We start from the raw sequence: 23426 nt of genomic DNA on the forward strand, positions 1-23426 counted from the left end.
CAGCAGCACTAACCATTGTGCCATCGTGCTGCCCCAGTGTAATATTACCTCAAGGCAATCCCTCAGACCATCCATGCCAGCCCCCGGCCTTATTTTGCCCCCAGTTTCTGACCAAACTTTGGCACGTTGGCAGACAGCCCTGCCAAGTGTAATTCCCTGGACACATTTGTCCTTTAACCCACTCCACCGATCATCATTGCTGTTTAATTCAGCAAAATCTCGGCTCGCTACCTCAGCAGTCACGCACGGCCGGCACTGATTATTGCTTGTGGGACTCCAAGGCCTCTCTCAGGCAATCACAATCCTGAACCCTTTCACCTTCCCACCTTCAGTGCCGGAGAACTGGGCCAAGTGCCACTCGGAAAGGGTGCCAAGGCTAACATTGAACTCACCCGCTCTGCAGCCAGCTCACCCAGTGTGAAGGAACTTACATCATTCATTATTTACATTGTCACACGTCCCATTTATTCCCAGCTTTTCTCAAGAATTCCCAGCACTTTCTCCATTTCTAATGAGTTTTATGTCTGTCCATTTTTTTATAGGTGCACCATCTCCCACTGAACCTCCCAGGACAGATACAGCACGGGGTTAGATACAGAGTAAAGCTCCCTCTACACTGTCCCCCCATCAAACACTCCCAGGACAGGTACAGCACGGGGTTAGATACAGAGTAAAGCTCCCTCTACACTGTTCCCCAGCAAACACTCCCAGGACAGGTACAGCACGGGGTTAGATACAGAGTAAAGCTCCCTCTACACTGTCTCCCATCAAACACTCCCAGGACAGGTACAGCACGGGGTTAGATACAGAGTAAAGCTCCCTCTACACTGTCCCCATCAAACACTCCCAGGACAGGTACAGCACAGGGTTAGATACAGAGTAAAGCTCCCTCTATACTGTCCCCCCATCAAACACTCCCAGGACAGGTACAGCACGGGGTTAGATACAGAGTAAAGCTCCCTCTACACTGTCCCCATCAAACACTCCCTGCAAAACCATGGGTGGCACGGTAGCACAGTAGTTAGCACTGCTGCTTCACAGCTCCAGGGTCCTGGCTTCGATTCCCAGCTCAGGTCAATGTCTGTGTGGAGTTTGCACATTCTCCTCATGTCTACGTGGGTTTCCTCCGGTTTCCTCCCACAGTCCAAAGATGTGCAGGTTCGGTTGATTGGCTATGCTAAGAAATTGCCCCTTAGTATCCAGGGACGTGTAGGTTAGAGGGATTAGTGGGTATAACATCTGGGGATAGGGCCTGGGTGGGATTGTGTTTGGTGCAGACTCGATGGGCCGAAAGGCCTCTTTCTGCACTGTGAGGTTCTATGGTCATAAGATGTAGAAACAGAATTAGGCCATTCGGCCCATTGAGTCTGCTCCACCATTCGATCATGGCTGATATGTTTCTCAATCCCACTCTCCCGCCTTTTCCCCACAACATTTGATCCCCTTAACAATCAAGAGCCTCTCTCTCTCTGTCTTAAATACACTCAGTGACCCGGCCTCCTCTGTGGCAATGAATTACACAGATTCCCCAGCTTCTGGCTGAACAAATCCCTCCCCATTTCTGTTCTAAAAGGCCATCCCTTCACTCTGAGGCTGTGCCCTCGGATTCCGACTAATGGAAACATCTTCCCTGTGCCCACTCTATCCAGGCCTTTCAGTATTCTGTAAGTTTCACAACCTTTGTGGATGGCACAGTGGTTAGCACTGCTGCCTCACGGTGCCAGGGACCCAGGTTCGATTCCCGGCTTGGGTCACTGTCTTGGCAGAATTCCTGTGACTGCATGGGTTTCCTCCGGGCGCTCCGGTTTCCTTTCACAGTCCGAAAGATGTGTGGGTTCAGTGCATGGCCGTGTTAAATTCTTCCTCAGTGTACCCGAACAGGAGCCAGAGTGTGGCAACTAGTGGATTTTCACAGTAACTTCAATGCAGCGTTAATATAAGCCTACTTGCGCCATACCCCTCACACCCTCCACCTGATTTGATTTATTATTGTCACGCTGTATTAATATACAGTGAAAAGTATTGTTTCTTGCACGCTATACAGACAAAGAATACTGTTCATAGAGAAGGGAAGGAGAGAGTGCAGAATGTAGTGTTACAGTCATAGCTAGGTTGTAGAGAAAGATCAACTTAATGCGAGGTAGGTCCATTCAAAAGTCTGACAGCAGCAGGGAAGAAGCTGCTCTTGAGTAGGTTGGTACGTGACCTCAGACTTTTGTATCTTTTTCCCAGCAGAAGAAGGTGGAAGAGACAATGTCCCAGGGGAGAGTGGGGTCCTTAATTATGCTGACTGCTTTCCTGAGGCAGTGGGAAGTGTAGACAGAGTCAGTGGATGGGAGGCTGGTTTGCGTGATGGATTGGGCTTTATTCATAGAACATTACAGCGCAGTACAGGCCCTTCGGCCCTCGATGTTGCGCCGACCAGTGGAACCAATCTAATGATCCTCTAACCTAAACTATTCCAATATTACCCATATGTCTATCCAATGACCATTTGAATGCTCTTAAAGTTGGCGAGTCCACTACTGCTGCAGGCAGGGCATTCCACGCCCTTACTACCCTCTGAGTAAAGATTTCATGACCCTTTTGTAGTTCCTTGCAGTCTTGGGCAGAACAGGAGCCCATACCAAGCTGTGATACACCTGGAAAGAATGCTTTCTATGGTGGGTCTGCAGAAGTTGGCGGGTGTCTTCAGTCACAGGGGGCTGTGTTAAACCAATCCCCCCTCCCCCAGGTCACATGGGGAAGAGTGAGTTGTTCACTGGTCTAATGTGTTTCTCCATCCAACCCCTGCCTCCCCTCCACCCCCACCCACCCACACCCCCCCTCCCCCACCCTCACCCGCCCATCGCCCACACAGGTCCTCCCTGCTGGGTAAGGTGCTGCGCGTCGATGTGGACCACAATGACCACGGGCCCCCCTACCGGATCCCAGCCAGCAACCCGTTCGTGAGGGAGAGAGGCGCCCGGCCCGAGGTCTACGCCTACGGGGTGCGGAACATGTGGCGGTGTTCGGTGGACCGCGGCGACTCGGTGACGGGCGCCGGGCGGGGGCGCCTGTTCTGCGGCGACGTGGGTCAGAACAAGTTCGAGGAGGTGGACCTCATCCAGAGAGGGGGCAACTACGGCTGGAGGGCGAAAGAGGGCTTCTCCTGCTATGACAAGAAGCTGTGCGCCAACTCATCGCTAAGTGAGTCACATTTCTACTAGAGACTGGCTTTCCCCCATCACCCTCCCAATATGAATATTGACCCCGTTGGGTGATCAGGGTTTGGGGAATCTTTGCAACGTTATCAACCAACGAGTCAAGAGGGAAGTAGGTTTGGTTTCATTGGTCAGAACATTGAGAAAACGCAAAGAAATCCCGCAACACCAGCTTGAAGTCCAACAAGTTTATTTGTAGCAAATGCCACAAGCTTTCGGAACAGGCCACTCCCAGAACTCCCAGCCACCTGACGAAGGGACAGCCTGTTCTGAAAGCTTGTGGCATTTGCTACAAATAAACTTGTTGGACTTTAAGCTGGTGTTGTGGGATTTCTTTCTGTTTTACCCCAGTCCAACGCCGGCATCTCCACATCAGAACATTGAGTCCAAGAGTTGGGACATCTTGTTGAAGTTGTACAAGTCATTGGTAAGGCCACACTTGGAATACTGTGTTTAGTTCTGGTCACCCTATTATAGAAAGGATATTATTAAACCAGAAAAGATTTACTAGGATGTTACCGGGACTTGATGGTCTGAGTTATAAGGAGAGGCTGGATAGGCTGGGACTTTTTTCCTCTGGAGCGTAGGAGGCTGAGGGTTGATCTTATAGAGGTCTATAAGATAATGAGGGGTACAGATCAGCTAGAGAGTCAATATCTTTTTCCAAGGGTAGGGGAGTCTAAAACTAGAGGGCATAGGTTTAAGGTGAGAGGGGAGAGATATAAAAGGGTCCAGAGGAGCAATTTTTTCACACAGAGGGTGGTGAGTGTTCAGAACAAGCTGCTAGAGGCAGTAGTAGAAGCGGGTACAATTTTGTCTTTTAAAAAGCATTTAGACAGTTATGAGTAAGATGGCTATAGAGGGATATGGGCCAAATGTGGGCAATTGGGATTAGCTTAGTGGTTAAAAAAGGGATGGTATGGACAAGTTGGGCCGAAGGGCCTGTATTTATGCTGTTGACTTGGAAATATTGACAGCCAATGACTTGAAAGGGAAGGAGGAACTTGGCAATATTGACAGCACTGTCAACCAATGAGTCAGTAAGAAGCCTCATTACACCAGGTTAAAGTCCAACAGGTTTATTTGGTAGCACAAGCCACTAGCTTTTGAAGCGCTGCTCCTATAAGAACATAAGAAATAGGAGCAGGAGTAAGCCATCTAGCCCTTCAAGCCTGCCCCGCCATTCAATAAGATCATGGCTGATCTGAAGTGGATCAGTTCCACTTACCCACCTGCTCCCCATAACCCTTAATTCCCTTATTGATCAGAAATCTATCTACCCGTGACTTAAACCCGTGCTCCTGCATCAGGTGAGTGGGATTCCTGTTCACAAACAGGGCATATAAAGTCACAAACTCAATTTACAAAATAATGGTTGGAATGTGAGTCTTTACAGGTAATCAAGCCTTAAAGGCGCAGACAATGTGAGTGGAGAGAGGGTTATGCACAGGTTAGAGAGATGTGTATTGTCTCCAGACAGGACAGTTAGTGAGATTTTGCAAGCCCCAGGCTTGGGGGTTACAGAGTGTGTGACATGAACCCAAGATCTCGGCTGAGGCCGTCCTCATGTGTGTGGAACTTGGCTATCAGTCTCTGCTCAGCGACTCCCCAGTGCAGACGCTACCACAACAGATGAATGAACACCGCTCAACAATCACCAGGCATGTGTGTCCTCTTCCTGTTGGGGAACACTTCAGTGGTCATGGCCTCTGACCTTTGGGTAGGCGTTCTCCAAGGCGGCCTTCACGACACACGGCGACACAGAGTCACTGAGCAGTGACTGGTAGCCTGGAGGAAACCCACTCAGACACAGGGAGAATGTGCAAACTCCACAATTTAGCAGCTGGAAGGATTGTGTACAGACAGAGCCTCACAGCGCTCACGGTAAAGACGGAAAGATTCCACAAGCTGATTTAGCAGCACCCTGGACCCTCAGGATAGGTTTCCCTCCCTCCTGCTCCCACCTCCCACATCAGCAACATATTTTCCTGGGTTGAACAATTTCTGCGCACAAATTCAACGTCTGCCGGTTAATTAATGTCAAAATCATTTGCATTTCGCTCGAGAATTTAGTTTGCTTTCTGTCTCAAGGCACGGCAGCACAGTTATTAGCACTGCTGTCCCACAGCATCAGGGACCCCTGGTTCGATTCCGGGCTTGGGTCACTGTCTGTATGGAGTCTGCATGTTCTCCTCGTGTCTGCGTGGGTTTCCTCCGGGCACTCCTGTTTCCTCCCACACGCCAAAGATGTGCCAGTTAGGTTGATTGGCCAAGCTAAAATGACCCTAGTTTTGGGGGGATGAGCAGGATAAATATGTGGGGTTACGGGGATAGGATGGGATTGGTGGTGCAGGCTCAATGGGCCAAATGGCCTCCTTCTGTACTGTCGGGATTCTATGGTTCTATTCTATGATTTAAGCCCTACCTTCCTCACCACTCCTTCTTACACACTGCTTGCTCACTTGTCTCCAGACTGTTCCTTGGTGAGTCAAGATAACACAGCGCAGTTACAGAGGGAATTCCAGGATTTCAGAGAATCATAGAATGGCCAATCCGCCATGCTAAATTCCAAAAAGGAATCATCTGGACTTGAAACGTTGTCTCTATTCTCTGTCCTCAGACCTGCTGAGATTTTCCAGCATTTTACTGTTTCAGATTCCAGCATCCACAGTATTTTGATCGAATGGCGGAGCTTGCTCGGAAGGCTGAATTTGCCTACTCCTGCTCCTAATTCCAATGTTCCTTTGTTCCCAGATAACAACATAAGAAATAGGAGCAGGAGTAGGCCATCTAGCCCCTCAAGCCTGCCCCGCCATTCAATAAGATCATGGCTGATCTGAAGTGGATCAGTTCCACTTTCCCGCTCTCTCCCCATAACCCTTAATCCCCTTGTCTGTCAAAAACCTATCTACCCGTGACTTAAATATATTTGGCGAGGCAGCCTCCACCACTTCAACGGGCAGAGAATTCCAGAGATTCACCACCCTTTGAGTGAAGAAGTTCCTCCTCAACTGCATTCTAAACTGCACCCCCCCTTATCTTGAGGCTGTGCCCTCAAGTCCTGCTATCCTTTCTAAGCTGGAAGAATCTCTCTACCTCTATCCTATCCATCCCTTTCATTATCTTACACGTCTCTATAAGATCACTCCAACGAGAACAGACCCAGTCTCTCTTCATAGTCCAACCACCTCGTCTCTGGTATCAGCCTAGTGAACCTCCTCTGCACTCCCTCCAAGGCCAAAATATCCTTGCGCAAGTGCGGTGACCAAAACTGCACACAGTACTCCAGCTGCGGCCTCACCAGTGCCCTGTACAGTTGCAGCAAGACCTCCCTACTTTTATATTCTATCCCCCTCGCTATAAAGGCCAGCATACCATTCGCCTTCTTGATCACCTGCTGTACCTGCAGACTGGGTTTTTGCCACTTTTATCTTTTATTCCTATGTTTGCTTGTGTTCCAGATGATATCTTGCCGATATTTGCATACTCCCACAGGTTGGGCAGGTCTGTGACGGGCGGTTACATCTACCGAGGCTGTGAGATGCCCAACCTCAACGGACTCTATATCTTCGGAGACTTCATGAGTGGGTAGGTGCCTTCCTCGGTCGCGAGGGTGACCTCTGGTGCGGCAACAGTGCTGTGAGGCGCATATACCTTTAAGGAGGCATTTCTTAAATAGCTTGTCCACTGCTGTCCAGCCCCCGGACAGGAGAACATAGCTGCCATCCCACCAGACAGACGGCTCCGCGTTCCCTCTCTTAATCACCATCATTTGTATTTTGACAAATAAAGAACCACATTATTGGTTCACCAACCCTCGCCGTGTGAACGTTTGTGCTAAAGGTTTGATTTCGGTGACACAGTGGTTAGCACCGCTGCCTCACAGCGCCAGGGATCTGGGTTCGATTCCCAGCCCGGGTCACTGTCTGTGCGGAGTCTGCACATTCTCACCGTGACTGCGTGGGTTCCCTCCGGGTGCTCCAGTTTCCTCCCACAGTCCGAAAGATGTGTGGGTTAGGGTACACTGGCCATGCTAAATTCTCCCTCGGTGTACCGGAACAGGCGTCGGAGTGTGGCGACTAGGGGATTTTCACAGAAACTTCATTGTAGTGTTAACGTAAGCCTACTTGTGACTAATAAACTTTACGATTTAATTTGATTTATTATTGTCACATATATTGGGATACAGTGAAAAGTGTCGTTTCTTGCACGCTATGCAGATAAAGCATACCATTCATAGAGAAGGAAAGGAGAGAGTGCAGAATGCAGTGTTACAGTCGCAGCGAGGGTGTAGAGAAAGATCAAGTTAATGCAAGGTGGGTCCATTCAAAAGTCTGACAGCAGCAGGGAAGAAGCTGTTCTTGAGTCGGTTGGTACGTGACTTTAGTATCTTTTTCCCGACGGAAGAAGGTGGAAGAGAGAATGTCTGGTGGCAACCTGCATTTATGTAGCACCTTTATGCAGTAAAATGTCCCAAGATACTTCTCCACAGAAGACCATAAGAAATAGGAACAGGAGTAGGCTGTTCGGCCCCTCGAGCCTACTCCACCTTTCAATAAGATCATGGCAGTTCCAACATTGCTCACGCCCACTCTCCTGCCTTCTCCCCGTAACCCTCGATTCCCTTACTGATCAATAATCTTATCTCAGCTTTCAATATATACAAGGACTCTGCTTCCACAGCTCTCCGTAGCAAAGACTCACAACCCTATGAGAAAAGAAATTCCTCCTCAGCTCAGTCTTAAATTGGCTCTCCCTTCATTCTGAGACCATGCCCTCTGATCCTAGACGCCCCCATGAGGGTGAAACATCGTCTCAGCATTTACCCTGTCAAGCCCCCTACAAATCCAATAAGTTTCAATGAGATCACCTCTCATTCTTAGCAGCGTAGAGGATCAGAAGGACCTTGGGTTCATAGGACTCTTAAATCGGCCTCGCAGGTAGAGGATGTGGTTAAGAGGGCGTATGGTGTACTGGCCTTCATTAATCAAGGGATTGAGTTTCGGAGTCGGGAGGTAATGTAGCAGCTTTATAAGACCCTAGTCAGACCTCTCTTGGAGTACTGTGCGCAGGTCTGGTTGCCTCATTACAGGAAGGATGTGGAAGCTATTGAAAAGGCTCAGAGGAGATTTACAAGGAAGTTGCCTGGATTGGGTGGCATGCCTTATGAGGATAGGTCAAGGGAGCTTGGTCTCTTCTCCTTAGAGAGACAAAGGATGAGAGGTGACCTGATAGAGGTGTGTAAGACGTTGTGAGGTATAGATTGGATGGATTCTCAGAGGCTTTTTCCAAGGGCTGAAATGGTTGCTATGAGAGGACACAGGTTTAGGGTGCTAGGGAGCAGGTACAGAGGAGATGTCAGGGGTAAGTTTTTCACTCAGAGGATGGTAGGTGAGTGGAATCGACTGCCGTCGGTGGTGGTGGAGGCAAATTCAATTGGGTCTTTCAAGAGACTTCTGGATGAGTACATGGGACTTAATAGAATTGAGGGTTACAGGTAAGCCTAGTAGGTAGGGATATCATTGGTGCAACTTGTTTGCCGAAGGGCCTGTTTGTGCTGTAGTTTTTCTACGTTCTATTCTTCTACATTCCAATAAGTACAGTGCTAACCTGTTTAACCTTTCCTGGGAAGACAATCCCTCCACACCCCAGTGAACCTTGTCTGAACTGCGTCCAGTGAAATAATATCTTTCCTCGAAGAAGGGGAACAAAGCTTCTCTCAGTGCTTCAGTATGACGCAATGTTTGAGTTCAGAGAGTACAATGATACAATCCCTACAGTGCAGAAGGAGGACTTTTGGCCCAGTGAGTCTGCCTCGACTCTCCGACAGAGTATCTTACCCTGCCCTATACCCACACATTTCGCATGGCCAATCCACCTACCACACATCTTTGGATGCTAAGGGGATTTTAACATAGCCAATCCACCTAACCTACACATCTTTGGACATTAAGGGGCAATTTAGCATGGCCAATCACCTAACCTGCACATCTTTGGATACTAAGGGGCAATTTAGCATGGCCAATCCATCTAACCTGCACACCTTTGGACGCTAAGGAACAATTTAGCATGCCCAATCCACTTAACCTACACAACGTTGGATACCAAGGGGTAATTTAGCATGGCCAATCCACCTAACCTACACATCTTTGGACACTAAGGGGCAATTTAGCATGGCCAATCTACTTAACTTACACATCTTTGGACACTAAGGGGCAATTTAGCATGGCCAATCCACCTAACCTGCACATCTTTGGACACTAAGAGGCAATTTAGCATGGCCAATCCACCTAACCTGCACATCTTTGGACACTAAGGGGCAATTTAGCATGGCCAATCTACTTAAACTACACGTCTTTGGACACTAAGGGGCAGTTTAGCATGGCCAATCCACTTAAACTACACGTCTTTGGACACTAAGGGGCAGTTTAGCATGGCCAATCTACTTAAACTACACGTCTTTGGACACTAAGGGGCAGTTTAGCATGGCTAATCCACCAAACCTACATATCTTTGGACTGTTTTTCTAGATAATTATTTGCCCCTTTTCTTCCCTGTGCGGGCCTGAAGAGGGAGCAGGTGGTGGTGGCACCCTCTGGGACATTTTAGGCCATCCCAGTCCAGTGGGCACCATGGGGTGTTGGGGTGAAGGCGGGGAGGGGGGAAGCGGGAGGGAGTGGGGGGTGTCGGGCGGGAATGGGGGTGGTAGTGGGGGGTCGATGGTGGGCTAGAGTTTTCGTCAGACCCTTCCAAATTTAACTTGATCAGTTTCCTCTCAAAATAAGAAGCTGTCCTGAAGCAGCCTCTTCAATTTAATCAAAGTATAACGGAACATTGAGAGGTCGGTGTGCAGGCGATGTACAGATGATTCTCCCGTGTTTGTCTTCCAGCCGCCTAATGGCCCTGAAGGAGAATCCGCGCACTGGCCGCTGGAATTATCACGAGATCTGCATGGGGCAGGGGCAAGTGTGTAACTTTCCCAGACTCATCAATAACTACTATCAGTATATCATCTCCTTCGCTGAGGACGAGGCAGGTAACCTTCCTCACTCCACACCACCGTCTGGGGGAATGCAAGGCCTTTCAAGCTGCAAGAGGGAGAATGTCCGGGCAGTGGGCCCAGGCAGTGGGTCCAGGCAGTGGATCCAGGCAGTGGGTCCACGCAGTGGGTCCAGGCAGTGGATCCAGGCAGTGGGTCCACGCAGTGGGCCCGGGCAGTGGGCCCAGGCAGTGGGTCCAGGCAGTGGATCCAGGCAGTGGGTCCAGGCAGTGGGTCCAGGCAGTGGGTCCAGGCAGTGGGTCCGGGCAGTGGGCCCGGGCAGTGGGTCCAGGCAGTGGGTCCAGGCAGTGGGTCCAGGCAGTGGGTCCAGGCAGTGGGTCCAGGCAGTGGGTCCAGGCAGTGGATCCAGGCAGTGGGTCCACGCAGTGGGTCCGGGCAGTGGGTCCGGGCAGTGGGTCCGGGCAGTGGGCCCGGGCAGTGGGTCCGGGCAGTGGGTCCAGGCAGTGGGTCCAGGCAGTGGGTCCAGGCAGTGGGTCCAGGCAGTGGGTCCAGGCAGTGGGTCCACGCAGTGGGTCCAGGCAGTGGGTCCAGGCAGTGGGTCCGGGCAGTGGGCCCGGGCAGTGGGTCCAGGCAGTGGGTCCAGGCAGTGGGTCCAGGCAGTGGGTCCAGGCAGTGGGTCCAGGCAGTGGGTCCGGGCAGTGGGCCCGGGCAGTGGGTCCGGGCAGTGGGTCCGGGCAGTGGGTCCGGGCAGTGGGTCCGGGCAGTGGGTCCGGGCAGTGGGCCCGGGCAGTGGGTCCGGGCAGTGGGCCCGGGCAGTGGGTCCAGGCAGTGGGTCCAGGCAGTGGGTCCAGGCAGTGGGTCCAGGCAGTGGGTCCAGGCAGTGGGCCCAGGCAGTGGGTCCAGGCAGTGGGCCCGGGCAGTGGGTCCAGGCAGTGGGCCCGGGCAGTGGGTCCAGGCAGTGGGTCCAGGCAGTGGGTCCAGGCAGTGGGTCCAGGCAGTGGGTCCAGGCAGTGAGCTCAGGCAGTGGGTCCGGGCAGTGAGCTCAGGCAGTGGGTCCGGGCAGTGGGGCCAGGCAGTGGGTCCAGGCAGTGGGTCCAGGCAGTGGGTCCGGGCAGTGGGTCCAGGCAGTGGGTCCAGGCAGTGGGTCCGGGCAGTGGGTCCAGGCAGTGGGTCCGGGCAGTGGGTCCAGGCAGTGGGTCCAGGCAGTGGGCCCGGGCAGTGGGTCCAGGCAGTGGGCCCGGGCAGTGGGTCCAGGCAGTGGATCCAGGCAGTGGGTCCAGGCAGTGGGTCCGGGCAGTGGGTCCAGGCAGTGGGTCCAGGCAGTGGGTCCAGGCAGTGGGTCCAGGCAGTGGATCCAGGCAGTGGGTCCGGGCAGTGGGTCCAAGCATTGGGACTAGGCACTGGGGCCAGGCAGTGGGCCCAGGCATTGGGCCCAGGCAGTGGGGCCAGGCAGTAGGTCCAGGCAGTGAGCTCAGGCAGTGGGGCAAGGCAGTGGGTCCAGGCAGTGGGGCCAGGCAGTGGGCCCAGGCAGTGAGCTCAGGCAGTGGGTCCGGGCAGTGGGCCCAGGCAGTGAGCTCAGGCAGTGGGTCCGGGCAGTGGGCCCAGGCAGTGGGCCCAGGCAGTGGGGCCAGGCAGTGGGGCCAGGCAGTGGGTCCAGGCAGTGAGCTCAGGCAGTGGGCCCGGGCAGTGGGTCCAGGCAGTGGGTCCAGGCAGTGGGTCCAGGCAGTGGGCCCAGACAGTGGATCCAGGCAGTGGGTCCAGGCAGTGGGCCCAGGCAGTGGGTCCAGGCAGTGGGCCCAGGCAGTGGGGCCAGGCAGTGAGCTCAGGCATTGGGCCCAGGCAGTGGGCCCAGACAGTGGATCCAGGCAGTGGGTCCAAGCATTGGGACTAGGCACTGGGGCCAGGCAGTGGGCCCAGGCATTGGGCCCAGGCAGTGGGCCCAGGCAGTGGGCCCAGGCAGTGGGGCCAGGCAGTGGGTCCAGGCAGTGAGCTCAGGCAGTGGGGCAAGGCAGTGGGTCCAGGCAGTGAGCTCAGGCAGTGGGCCCAGACAGTGGATCCAGGCAGTGGGGCAAGGCAGTGGGTCCAAGCATTGGGACTAGGCACTGGGGCCAGGCAGTGGGCCCAGGCATTGGGACTAGGCACTGGGGCCAGGCAGTGGGCCCAGGCAGTGGGCCCAGGCAGCGGGGCCAGGCAGTGGGGCCAGGCAGTGGGGCCAGGCAGTGGGGCCAGGCAGTGGGCCCAGGCAGTGGGGCCAGGCAGTGAGCTCAGGCAGTGGGCCCAGACAGTGGATCCAGGCAGTGGGGCAAGGCAGTGGGTCCAAGCATTGGGACTAGGCACTGGGGCCAGGCAGTGGGTCCAGACGCTGGGCCCAGGCACTGGGGCCAGGCAGTGGAGCAAGGCAGTGGGCCCAAAGAGTGGGGTCAGACAGTGAGTCCAGGCACTGGATCCAGGCAGTGAACCCAGACAGTAGGCCTGGACAGTGGGCCCAGGCAGTGGGCCGAGACAATGGGCCCAGAAAGTAGGGCCCAGACAGTAGGGCCCAGACCATAGCATCCAGGTAGTGGGCTCAGACAGTGGGTTCAGACAGGGGACCCGGGCAGCGGGCCCAGACAATCAATCCAAAAATGTGATGGTTAGGTGGATTCGCCAGGCTAAATTGCCCCTTAGTGTCAGGGGGTTAGCAGGGTAAATGCATGAGGTTACGGGGATGGGGCTGTGTGGGATTGTGGCAGGTGCAGAGTTGATAGGCCGAATGGCCTTCTTCTGCACTGTATGGATTGTATGATATATTATTACTTCTATGGCTTACAAGAGGGAATTGAATATTTATCTGAAATGTAAACATTTGCAGGGCTAGCAGGAACTGGTAGGGTAGTAAGATAGAGCATAGACGCAATGAGACGAATGGTCTCCTTTTCCATGGTCACCATTCTGTGATCCTGCAATTGAAGTCCACATCACCAACTGCATTCACAGCATTAAACTACAGGCAGTGGTGAGCACTGTTGCCTCACAGCACCAGGGACCCGGGTTCAATTCTGGCCTCGGGTCACTGTCTGTGAGGAGACTGCATGTTCTCCCCGTGTCTGCGTGGGTTTCCTCCGGGTGTTCCGGTTTCCTCCCACACTCCAAAGATGTGCAGGTTAGGTGGATTGGCCATGCTAAATTGCCCCTTAGTATCCAAAGATGTGTAGGTTAGGTGGATTGGCCATGCTAAATTGCCCCTTAGTGTCCAAAGATGTGTAGGTTAGGTGGATTGGCCATGCTAAATTGCCCCTTACTGTCCAAAAATGTGTAGTTTAGATGGATTGGCCATGCTAAATTGCCCCTTACTGTCCAAAAATGTGTAGTTTAGATGGATTGGCCATGCTAAATCACCCCTTAGTGTCCAAAGATGTGTAGTTTAGATGGATTAGCCAGGATAAACATATGGGGATAGGGATGGGGGAGAGGGTGTGGCTAAGGCAGAGTGTCAGAGAGTTGGTGCAGACTTGATGGGCTGAATGGCCTCTTCTGCCATTATATGATTCACTATTGGAGTGAGGTCACATGAAGAGAAAGGTGAACTCAGCTGCTCCGTCTCGCTGCAGGTGAACTCTACTTCATGTCCAGCGGAAATCCCAGTGCCTACATGCCCGCGGGAACCGTGTACAAACTAATCGACCCATCACGGTAAGGATCAAACTACCCTTCAGTATTCTAATCACCGTTTTGGAGAGAAACGTGGCAGGCAGGCTGAAGTGTCAAGTTCTAGACTGTTCACCTGTCTGTATCTGTGTTGCATCACAGAATCCAGAGATTGACAAGGACTGTAATTCCATTAACAGCCTGACTGGGAATAAAACCCCGAGCTAAATTCCAATCAGAGATTCACACTAGAGAGGAGATCCCTGGTGCTGTGAGGCAGCAGTGCTAACCACTGTGCCATCACGTTGCCCTGAGGGTCATAGATTGAGAATAAGGAGGTAAACCTTTTAGAACTGAGGTGAGGAGAAATTTCTTCACCCAGAGAATGGCACAGTGGTTAGCACGGCTGCCTCACGACGCCAGGGACCCAGGTTCGATTCCCGGCTTGGGTCACTGTCTGTGCTGAGTCTGCACATTCTCCCCGTGTCTGCATGGGTTTCCTCCGGGTGCTCTGGTTTCCTCCCACAGCCCAAAAGACCTGCCAGTTAGGCCATGCTAAATTCTCCGTCAGGGTACCCAAACAGAGTGTGGTGACGAGGAGATTTTCACAGTAACTTCATTGCAGCATTAATGTCAGCCGAATTGTGACACTAATAAATAAACTTTAACTAAAAAAAACTCCTGATAAGACAACCCGCTCTTTCCAGTTATCAGCTTTAAAACTGCGATTGATGGATTCTTGATAACTGGAAGTTTTAAAGGGTTTGGGAGTGAAAGGTGAGGATCAGGCGGTAGCTCACAGATGAGGGAGGGGCAGGAATCGAGGGGCTGAAGGGTCTTATCCTCTTGCTTGGACTCTTGAGCTGAGGCTGGTGCTGCCCTCCAGTGGCCAGTTTAGGACATGCATCTGGAAGAAAGAACCCAAAGAAAAGATTTAACTGGCTGGGTGAAGTGACACTTTGTGAATTTTATCCCAGTTAGCACGCAGGGGTTTAGTTTCAATCAGTTCCCCAGGCAGATAGAAACACAGAACCCATACAGTGCAGAAGGAGGCACGGTAGCCTCTGAGGGGGTTGAGCTATGAGGAGAGGCTGAATAAACTAGGCTTGTACTCGTTAGAGTTTAGAAGAATGAGGGGAGATCTCATTGAGACGTATAAGATGATGAATGGGATGGATAGGATAGAGGTGGAGAGACTCTTCCCGCTCAGAAAGGACAGTAGGACTAGGGGGCACAGCCTCAAGATAAAGGGGGGGCGGTTTAGAACGGAGTTGAGGAGGAACTTCTTCACTCAAAGGGTGGTGAATCTCTGGAATTCTCTGCCCGTTGAAGTGGTGGAGGCTGCCTCGCTAAATATTTTTAAGACGCGGGTTGATGGGTTTTTGATAAGCGAGGGGTTTAAGGGTTATGGGGAGAGGGCGGGAATGTGGAACTGAGCCACGACAGATCAGCCATGATCTTATTGCATGGTGGGGCAGGCTCAAGGGGCTGGATGGCCTACTCCTGCTCCTATTTCTTATGTTCTTATGTTCTCATGTAGCACAGTGGGTTAGCACTGCTGCTTCACAGCTCTAGGGTCCTGGGTTCGATTCCTGGCTCGGGTCACTGTCTGTGTGGTGTTTGCACATTCTCCTCGTGTCTGCGTGGGTTTACTCCGGGTACTCCGGTTTCCTCCCACAGTCCAAAGATGTGCGGGCTAGGTTGATTGGCCATGCTAAGAAATTGAACATAAGAACATAAGAACATAAGAAATAGGAGCAGGAGTAGGCCATCTAGCCCTTCGAGCCTGCCCCGCCATTCAATAAGATCATGGCTGATCTGTCGTGGCTCAGTTCCACTTTCCCGCCCTCTCCCCATAACCCTTAATCCCTTCTCTTATCAAAAACCCATCAACCCGCTTCTTAAAAATATTTAGCGAGGCAGCCTCCACCACTTCAACGGGCAGAGAATTCCAGAGATTCACCACCCTTTGAGTGAAGAAGTTCCTCCTCAACTCCGTTCTAAACCGCCTCCCCTTTATCTTGAGGCTGTGCCCCCTAGTCCTACTGTCTTTTTTGAGCGGGAAGAGTCTCTCCACCTCTATCCTATCCATCCCATTCATCATCTTATACGTCTCAATGAGATCTCCCCTCATTCTTCTAAACTCTAACGAGTACAAGCCTAGTTTATTCAGCCTCTCCTCATAGCTCAATCCCCTCAACTCCGGTATCAGCCTAGTAAACCTCCTCTGCACTCCCTCCAGGGCCAAAATATCCTTGCGCAGGTGCGGCGCCCAAAACTGCACACAGTACTCCAGCTGCGGCCTCACCAATGCCCTATACAGCTGCAGCAAGACCTCCCTACTTTTATATTCAATCCCCCTCGCTATGAAGGCCAGCATCCCATTCGCCTTCCTGACCACCTGCTGCACCTGCAAGCTGGGTTTTTGCGATTCATGCACAAGGACCCCGAGGTCCCTCTGCACCGTCGCCTGCTGCAGTTTTTCGCCACGTAAGTAATAGTCCTTCCTACCATTCTTCCTACCAAAGTGGACCACCTCACACTTGCCAACATTAAATTCCATTTGCCATTTCCTGGCCCATTCGCCCAGCCTATCTAGATCCTTCTGCAGACTCTCTGCCCCTTAGTGTCCAGAGATGTGTAGGTTAGAGGAATTAGTGGGTATAATATGTAGGGATATGGGGGCAGGGCCTGGGTGGGATTGTGTTCGGCGCAGACTCGATGGGCCGAAGGGCCTCTTTCTGCACTGTTGGGTTCTATGGTTCTAAATTGCCCCTTAGTGTCAGGGGATTAGCAGGGTAAGTCCCAATTTAACGTGAATTCGGATATAATGCAATGAATCATTGGGTTTTTTTTGCCTTTTTAAGAAATAAACTGTTGTTTTGTTTATTAAAAAGCTTCACTAAAATTTAATTTGTGTTTTAATTTCTACCTTAACAACAACGATTTATTCACGGAATTCTTTAATTAAAAGATAATTTACCTGCCAGATGGTAAACATGCAAAAAAAATGGGTCAAACAGGGGTGTTTTAGGATGTTAGGTCAACATTGGGTCAATTTGAACGCTGATTTTCTTGAACCCTGATTTAGCACGACCCTGCCTTTTTCACAATAACATTTTATGGACCCCAACCATCGCGTTATAACAGGGCTGCATTGTATGTGGGGCCACGGGGATAGGACCTGGGCGGGATTCTTGTTGGGCCAAGTGGCTTTCTTCTGCACTGTGGCGTCTATGAGGCCATTCAGCCCATCAATCCTGCACTGACAACAATCCCACCCTATCCCTGCCACCCCATATATTTACGCTGCTAGTCCTCTTGACACTAAGAGATAATGTAGCATGCTCAATCCAGCTAAATGACACATCTTTCAGACTGTGGGAGGAAACTGGAGCACCTGGAGGAAACCCACGCAGGCATGGGGAGAACGTGCAAACTCCACGCAGACAGTCACCTGAGGCTGGAATCGAACCCAGGTCCCTGGCGCTGTGAGGCAGCAGTGCTAACCACTGTGCCGCCGTGCCTTGCGTGGAGTCAGGGCCGATACGACAGGCCGAATGGCCTCTGTCTGTGCCGGAAGCAGTCGCTGATTCGCGGTTCCTTTAACACGGCCGTGGGTTTCGCTGTGAGGTTCCGTCCGGTCCGACTCCTTTCCAAACTGTCAAAACACGACTCCAGGAAACTCCGCTGACATGGCCCACGGGACGTCCCGCGGTGCCTGACGGCCAATGAAACGCCCTTTCTGAAGCAACGTCACTGTTGGAGCGCGCGAAATGCGGCGACCAAATTTGTGCACAGCAAGATCCCAGAAGCAGGGCAGTGACAGTGTCAGGTTCTCCGGTCGATAAGAAGGGTTGGCGTGTCGCCGGAAAAAAAGACACGCACTGTCGTATCTTTTTATCTTGCACCCAGCAGGACAGATGCCAGAATGCCAAATTTCAAAGTGTTATAATGCCTGAGGGGGGGGGGCGGTGGGGGAAAGAGGATGCTGATTGGTTGGCGGGTTGGCTCCGATTGGTCTCGGTGTTGCCAATGACCAGAGAAATGGGAGTCTGCATAAGTGATCGTAAAGTCAGGGATTCGTAACAGCGCAGATAGAGACCATTGGGCCCATCATGTCCATGCTAGCTCTGTGCACTCAGTTCTATTCGCTCCCTGTCGTCCCGAGGGTTTGCCCCTCTCAAGCGCCTGTCCGATTTTCTGTGTAAACCATTCGATCATTTTCACTTTATTGATAATAACATTCGCCGCGTGTGGGGCTCACCGTACAGGCTTGAGGCAGCACGATGGTTAGCACTGCTGCCTCACAGCGCCAGGGACCCAGCTTCGATTCCTGGCTCGGGTCACTGCCTGTGTGGAGTTTGCACATTCTCCCCGTGTCTGCGTGGGTTTCCTCCGGGTGCTCCGGTTTCCTCCCACTGTCTGAAAGTCGTGCTGGGTTAGTGTGCATTGACCCAAACAGGCGCCGGAGTGTGGCGACTAGGGGGGGAGTTTCACAATAACGCCATTGCAGTAAGCCTTACTTGTGACTAATAAATCAACTTTAACTTTTTAAAATCCCCACCCAAGATCAACAGACTTTCCCATGGTCTGCCAATCGCCCACTCAGATTCCCGTGCCAGAATTCTGGCCTTAATTTGTTACACGTTGAATTATAGATCTAAACAAGAGCGATAAATGTCATTCCTTAGTCACTTCTCTCGTTCTCTCACAGGAATGTCCGGGTGCTCCGGTTTCCTCCCACATTCCCAAAAATGTACTTTTTAGGCTGATTGGTGTCAATAAATTGTCCCTGAATTGGGCCTCCCTTAATATAATTCCCTAAATTTGCACCCCCTTTATTGTGGAGCCCACTAGAGGTAAACAAAAACGTTAACAATCGAAGAAAGACTTGAATAAGGCACTCACTGAGTGTTAAAATGGGCAGCACGGATATGTAGGGCCGAAGGGCCTGTTTCCTGTGCTGTTCTTTGCTCTTGAATATAACTCCTTGCCCCTTGGACGTTTGTACAGCTGCTGTTTTAATGGTCCGTTCCCACTAATTTTGTCTACAATTTTATTATCCCTCGAGTTACGTTCAGCTTTTGCTTCTTAATCCTAACGTCATCCGTTGTTACCCTGTGACCACCCTCCTGGTTTTCTTTGTGTTTCAGGCGTGCACCGCCAGGGAAATGTCACTTTAAACCCAAGCCCGTGACCGTCAAGGGGAAATTGCTTCGTTTTCGACCCAAAGAGAGTGAGTCTGCTTCTGTCTCCATGTTTATCTCAAAGCTGGAGTTTGTCAAAGGCCTTGCTCACCTTCCACACTTCCTGACAGTGTCACAATTATTCCCTGTCATATCTTAAGTATAATGCTTTTGCTGGAGCATATTAACACTTCTCAATTTGCATTGTCCCACTTTACACTGTCTGGCTTTACACTGTTGCACTTTGCATTGTCTTGCTTTGTACTGTCCCACTTTACACTATCTTACTTTACACTGTCGCTCTTTGCCCTGTCTCGTTTTACCCTGTCCCTCTTTACACCATTGCACTTTGCACTGTCTCGATTTGCATTGTCTCACTTTACACTATTGTGCTTTGCACTGTCTCGTTTTACACAGTCGTGCTTTGCACTGTTCCTCTTTTACACTGTCACTCTTTGTACTGTCTCGTTTACACTGTCCCACTTTGCACAGTCGTGCTTTGCACTGTCATGCATTGCCAGGCTGACATACTGGTTAGCCCTGCTGCCTCACAGCACCAGGGACCCGGGTTCAATTCCTGGCTTGGGTCACTGTCTATGCAGAGTCTGCACGTTCTCCCCATGTCTGCGTGGGTTTCCTCCGGGTGCTCCAGTTTCTTTCCACAGTCTGAAAGATGTGCTGGTTAGGTGAATTGGCCATGCTTAATTCGCCCTCAGTGTACCCGAACAAGTGCCAAAATGTGACGACTAGGGGATTTTCACAGTAAGTTAATTGCAGTGTGAATGTAAGCCTACACTAATAAATAAACTTTAGCTGCATTGTCACATTTACACCTTACACCCTAGCTACGACTGTAACACTATATTCTGCACCCTCTCCTTTACTTCTCCCCTTTGTACTCTTTGAATGGTATGTTTTGTCTATATTTATTATTACTGTATCCCATGGAATCATAGAATCAGTGCAGAAGGAGGCCATTCAGCCCATCGAATCTGCACCGATCACAATTCCACCTAGGTCTGTGGGAGTTTGCACATTCTCCCCGTGCTTGCGTGAGTTTCCTCCAGGTGCTCCGGTTTCCTCCCACACCCCAAAAACGTGCTTTTAGACTGATTGGTGTTAACAAATTGTTCCTAAATTAGACCTCCCTTAATCTGGCGCACATTTAATTCTCTAAATTTGCACCCCCTTTATTGTGGAGTCCAAGAGGCGTAGACAAAAGTTGTAGGTGAAGAAGGATTGGAATGAGGCCCTCACTGGATGTTAAAATGGACAGCACGGGCTTGTAGGGCCAAAGGGCCTGTTTCCTGTGCTGTGTTGTTCTTTGTTCTTAGGCCCTATTCTCACAACCCCACCTAGTTACCCTGCTAACCCCCCTGATACTAGGGTCAATTTATCACAGCCAATCAACCTAACCCGCGCATCTTTCAACTGTGGGAGGAAACCCATGCAGACACGAGGAGAATGTGCAAACTCCACACAGATAGTGACCCGAGGCCGGAATTGAACCCGGGTCATAAGAACATAAGAACATAAGAAATAGGAGCAGGAGCAGGCCATCTAGCCCTTCGAGCCTGCCCCGCCATTCAATAAGATCATGGCTGATCTGTCGTGGCTCAGTTCCACATTCCCGCCCTCTCCCCATAACCCTTAATCCCCTCTCTTATCAAGAACCCATCAACCCGCGTCTTAAAAATATTTAGCGAGGCAGCCTCCACCACTTCAACGGGCAGAGAATTCCAGAGATTCACCACCCTTTGAGTGAAGAAATTCCTCCTCAACTCCGTTCTAAACCGTCCCCCCTTTTATCTTGAGGCTGTGCCCCCTAGTCCTACTATCCTTTCTGAGCGGGAAGAGTCTCTCCACCTCTATCCTATCCATCCCATTCATCATCTTATACGTCTCAATGAGATCTCCCCTCATTCTTCTAAACTCTAACGAGTACAAGCCTAATTTATTCAGCCTCTCCTCATAGCTCAACCCCCTCAACTCCGGCATCAGCCTAGTAAACCTCCTCTGCACTCCCTCCAAGGCCAAAATATCCTTGCGTAAGTACGGCGCCCAAAACTGCACACAGTACTCCAGCTGCGGCCTCACCAATGCCCTATACAGCCGCAGCAAGACCTCCCTACTTTTATATTCAATCCCCCTCGCTATGAAGCCTCAGGGTCCCTGAGGCGCATGTAAATCAAGTTTACACTGTCACACTTTCTTGAAGAGAACAAAGTAAAATGACAGCAGATCTGGATGGTAGAGGTACAGAATGTGAGACAAGGAACCTTATTGCGGATCGATACAGGGAGCCTGTGTGAATGTAGCTTGGGGGGAGAGTTACAGTGCCAGCACTGTCTGTGTACACTGGGAGCTATGGCATGGGGTCAAGTGTCCAGAGGTTATGGGAGTGAAATTAGTGGAAATGAACCTGAATCCACTCCATTTGTCTCCGCAGAACTCATCTTCGAATCTGAGACCACCACCGTTGCCCCGACCACCGTCCGACCCAAGCCAACCAGGGCCCCAACGCAGAGGCCAAAGGTCGTAAGGGGTCAAGGGGTTCAGAAAGAGAAAGCTCGGCATACCACCGCTGCCCCGCGGACATCCACCTTGAGCTGGCACTGGGAGGTCCCGAGTACGGTGGGGAACCGCGTGTCGCGCCCCGCCAAGACCACGCCGCCACCCAAAAGCCAACGGCCGCAGACGGCGCTGCCAAAACCGCCAACCAAGGGCGACAGGGCCCGGCCGAAAGAGGGGCGGCCGCTGGGCAGCAAGAAGAAGAAGAAGGGCAGCCGGGGCTCGGCGAGCAGCGGGCGCAAGGGTCAAGGGTCGAAGCCAGGCAAGGGGAAGCGCATCAAGCTGAGGGACGGGGCGGTGCGGCTGGCCGGGAAGAGGGGGCGGCCCGGAGTAGGGAGGGTGGAGGTCTACGTTGGCGGGGAGTGGGGCACGGTGTGCGATGACTCGTGGGACTCCAAAGCGGCGGGGGTGGTGTGCCGTCAGCTGGGCTACCCGGGGGCCATCAGGGCCGCCAGGAAGGCGGAGTTCGGGGCGGGGGGCAACCTGCGGATTCTGTTGGATGACGTGCAGTGTGGGGGGGAGGAGAGGAATCTGCTGCGGTGCCGGCACGGGCCGATTGGGGAACACAACTGCTCCCACGAGGAGGACGCGGGCGCCGTCTGCAGCAAACAGCCCCAATAAACTTTTACTTTCACTCCAGGTTAACGACTCTTGTTTTAAATTGCTAACCCTGCTGAATTGAAGCGCTGAGCCCCAAAACGTGGACCCTCCGCCCCAGATGCCATGCCCACCACATTCTTGCTTCGAAAGGCCCCCCCCCCCCCGAAGAGTAACTGGCCCTCGAAACGCACGAGTTCCGTTATTTTGCTCCCAATCATCCACCTCACTAGCTGCCCTTCCGTGGCATTGCGCTAATCCAAGTGCGGTGGGCTGAACGGCGAGGGAGATAATTACAGCAGGGCCTCCCCAAGGTAGCTCACTCCTTTCATCAGTTGTGCCCTCAGTGTAAACTCTTGCAGCACAGGGTGAGGCCATTCAGCCCATTGTGCTCTGCCAGGGTTGTTTATTGAGCTGTCCAATCGGATCTGTTGCCCTGCTCTGTCCAATTAGGATCTATTATGATCAGGGAAGACTATATCACACTGAGTGCATATTACCGAAGGATGTAACACACTGAGTGTATATTACAAAAAAGATATATCACATAGTGTATATTACAGGAAGGATATATCACACGGAGTATATCTCAGGTAGGATACGTTATACTAAGTATATAACTGCATATTACAAGAAGTGCATATCACACTGAATGTATATTACCGGAAGGATATATCACACCATGTGTATATTACAGGAAGTGTATACCACACTGGGTATACCACAGGTAGGATAAATCATAGTGTATGTTACAAGAAGGATATATCCCATGGTCTATATTACAGGAAGTGTATATTACACTGAGTATATATTACAGGCAGTGGATATCACACAGTGTATATCACATAGTGTATATCACACAGTGTACTTTACAGGCAGTATGTATCACACAGTGTACATTAAGAGAGTATATATCACACAGTGTACCTTACAGACGGTGTACGTCATGCAGTGAAAAATACAGGCAATGTATATCACAGCGTACATTACAGGCAGTGTATATCACACACTGTGTATCACAATGTACATTGCAGGTAGTGTATATCACACAGCATATATCACATAGTGTACATTACAGGCAGTGTATATTACACTGTATATCACAGTGTATATTGCAGGCAGTGTATATCACACAGTGTATGTCACATAGTGTACATTGTAGGCAGTATATATCACACAGTGTACATGACAGGCAGTGTATATCATACAGTGTATATCACAGTGTACATTACAGGCAGT

The 23426-nt window shown here is 51.4% G+C and overlaps 1 protein-coding gene across 1 annotated transcript in view; it reads left to right on the top strand.

Moving 5' to 3' along the window:
• LOC145362148 (HHIP-like protein 1) overlaps positions 1 to 22211 on the top strand; it is a 37450-nt gene extending 15239 nt beyond the window's left edge. The window contains exons 4-9 of the mRNA XM_080218202.1: positions 2861 to 3189; positions 6665 to 6791; positions 10094 to 10239; positions 13794 to 13875; positions 18987 to 19069; positions 21469 to 22211. Of these exons, the coding sequence (XP_080074328.1) occupies positions 2861 to 3189; positions 6665 to 6791; positions 10094 to 10239; positions 13794 to 13875; positions 18987 to 19069; positions 21469 to 22211 (1510 nt within the window). The remainder of the gene's footprint in view (positions 1 to 2860; positions 3190 to 6664; positions 6792 to 10093; positions 10240 to 13793; positions 13876 to 18986; positions 19070 to 21468) is intronic.
• Positions 22212 to 23426: the final 1215 nt, after the last annotated feature.

Source organism: Carcharhinus amblyrhynchos, unplaced genomic scaffold (genome assembly GCF_965287045.1).
Source record: "Carcharhinus amblyrhynchos unplaced genomic scaffold, sCarAmb.v2.hapA scaffold_37, whole genome shotgun sequence".
Taxonomy (NCBI): Eukaryota; Metazoa; Chordata; class Chondrichthyes; order Carcharhiniformes; family Carcharhinidae; genus Carcharhinus; species Carcharhinus amblyrhynchos.